Below are 2,472 nucleotides of genomic sequence, written 5' to 3' on the forward strand. Positions count from 1 at the left end.
CCTGATTTTTTCCGGTCTCGTGATGTCGGTAGCTAATTTCCAGTCCGCTTTAGTAGGCCTTCTGGGATGAGCTACCTCTATCGAAGGATTATTGTCAATGGATGAGCTGGGAAAATGTACCTTGGTGAGCATTATTAAGCTTTCCTCCAGGGTTTCTACATACGTTTCGTCCTCTTTCTTCAAGAGGCCGACCTGATTCGCAATACCATCCTTAGCCAGGACCTTGTGGATTCTGGAACATGCGGGAGCCTGTTCGACTTCCTCGCAGAACTTTCGCCACGAGTCTCTTTTGGCTTTTCGGATCTCCTTATTATATTGCGTCAGTTTTTCTCTATAAATGGCCCAGTCCTGGTTGAATTTGGCTTTATTGAATAGCCTTCTTACATCTGCCCTAAGCTTTTGTAAGTGTTCATTCCACCAGGGTGTGTTTTTCTTTCCTTTCTTTTCTCTCTCTGGACAATTCTCCTGGTAAGCGGCCAGAACAGCTCCCCTCACCGTTTCGACTGTCAGTTCGAGATCTTCCGTATCTTTTATGGTGCCGATTCCTCCCTCAAGAGACTTCTCGAGTGAGCCTCTATAGCCTTCCCAATCCGTCTCTCTCGGGTTCCTGAACCTTTCCACCATTCGAGTCGAAGTAATTAAATCAAATCAAATGTGCCTATGGTCGGAACATGAAGGTTCCTCTGACACATGCCAATTCTTTAAAGTATCGTACCTTTTTTCACTGCAAAGTGTTACATCTAAGACTTCTTTGCGCGTGGCCGTAACGAAGGTAGGTTTATTTCCTATATTGGCTATTTCTAAACCCATGCTTAAGATGAACTGTAGTAAAGACTCACCTCGACTGTTGATGTTCGTACTCCCCCATGCCAGATGGTGGGCATTGACATCACAACCCAGTATTAGATGAAGGTTCTCCCTTCGGCTGTAGGTTATAACGTCCTCTACTATGCCTGGGCGGAAGACCTTCTCTCCAGCGAAGTAGGCAGAACAGACCAACCATCTTTTACTACCTTCCTCGGTGGAAGCGGTTAAAATACCTGTAACAAAGTCTCCGGAGCAAAGATCCGGAATCAGTGTACAGTTTACTTCGTTACCATATACAATGCATGCTCGAGGTGTCTCTCCTTTCGCATCGTATAGTAACTTACCTTGTTGCGGCTTCAAGCCTGCAATCTTCCCTCGGTGGAGCCATGGTTCCTGCAGTAGGGCCAAGTCCAGGCCTTCCATGTCAAACCTTCTGCACAAAACCGCCGACGCAGCTTTAGCATGATGAAGGTTGACCTGCAGGACCTTTACTCTGCCTTCCTCTAAACTGAAGGCTAACTTTCGGGTTTTCCCGTGTCCTCTACCCCTTCCATTGGAGCGGAAACCCGCTCAGTGGCTTCTAGCCTTCTGGGCGGATTTGTAGCACTCCCCTGCAAGTCGGTACGGACTTCTTTCGGGATTATTCCTTCTTTAGCTCCTTCCCTCGACTTATCATCCTTAGGGCGAGCCTTGTGTTTGGTCGAAGTGTTAACCTTCTTTGGCGCTGCTTTAGAGCTTTGCCCCTCTGAAGGTTTTACTTCTTTCCTTTTTTGCTTAGCCTTGACTGCCGAGGTTGCGGCATTTAAGCCTTGCAACCCCGATGGTCCGGCCTCTGCAACCTTCTTAATGTACCCATCATCCTTGACACGGAATTTAATTCTTCCGATGCCAAAGTAAGGACACATTTGAAGTTTGTTGAGTTCCTCAAAGGACTCTTTGTCCATTGAGAGGACCCATACCTGCCCTTTTTCTGCAGGTGTTTTGCCCAAAACGGTCCATATAAGGGTGTTGAGCTTTCGGTTGCTGACCCTTAATCGAGTCAGCACACTTTCCGCCTCCAACCTCTTTCCGTCCTCGTCTGGGATATAGACAGTGCAAGAACACGGCCTCTCGACTTCACTCTCGTCCTTAGCCTGGAGGCTTGCACCTTCCCAAGGCTTCAGAGTGGGAGTAGTGTCCCTGAGCCATTGTGCGCGTGCACTATCCGCGCACGTCATTACCAGGTAACCGGGCTTGAACGTGCTCTTTAGGAGCCTGATTTGAGGCCCTTCTTCTGGCGTTCTCTCCAGAGCCTCCAAGATGGATGTTTGCACTGCCTTAAGCTTTGTGGGTTCCATCCTGACTCCAGGGAAGCCATCACATACTACAGCCACCTTTGCCGAGCAAAGGGCTTGTGTAAAAGTCATTTCTGACTTCCTCGGCCTCTTTTTGGCTTCCGCTGGTGGCGTACTCTGGTCCGACCTTTGTCGCTTCTTTGTAGACTTTTGCGTAGCCATTTCCAGCTTTTGCTCCGCCTTCTCTTTAGACTTAGGGGGATTGTCCTTTTGTCGTTCAAGCACCTTGGTGAGGTTGGCCTTGATCACCGAGCGCTTGGCTTCAATGTAATCCTGGCCTTTTCCCACCAGATCCCTTACTTTCTTCTTGAAGGCCCCGGCCAGCCTGGCC

General features: G+C 48.8%; 1 protein-coding gene across 1 annotated transcript; it reads right to left on the reverse strand.

The window, feature by feature from the left end:
- Positions 1-648: 648 nt before the first annotated feature.
- On the reverse strand, positions 649-1,230 carry LOC140452656 (uncharacterized). Its single transcript, XM_072546975.1, has one exon. The coding sequence runs from the start codon at positions 1,228-1,230 to the stop codon at positions 649-651; it is 582 nt and encodes a 193-aa protein (XP_072403076.1).
- Positions 1,231-2,472: the final 1,242 nt, after the last annotated feature.

Source organism: Diabrotica undecimpunctata, chromosome 11 (genome assembly GCF_040954645.1).
Source record: "Diabrotica undecimpunctata isolate CICGRU chromosome 11, icDiaUnde3, whole genome shotgun sequence".
Lineage (NCBI taxonomy): Eukaryota > Metazoa > Arthropoda > Insecta > Coleoptera > Chrysomelidae > Diabrotica > Diabrotica undecimpunctata.

Excerpts from the sequence above, each read along its gene's own strand:
- LOC140452656 (XM_072546975.1), bottom strand. The coding sequence starts at position 1,230 with ATGGAAGGCCTGGACTTGGCCCTACTGCAGGAACCATGGCTCCACCGA.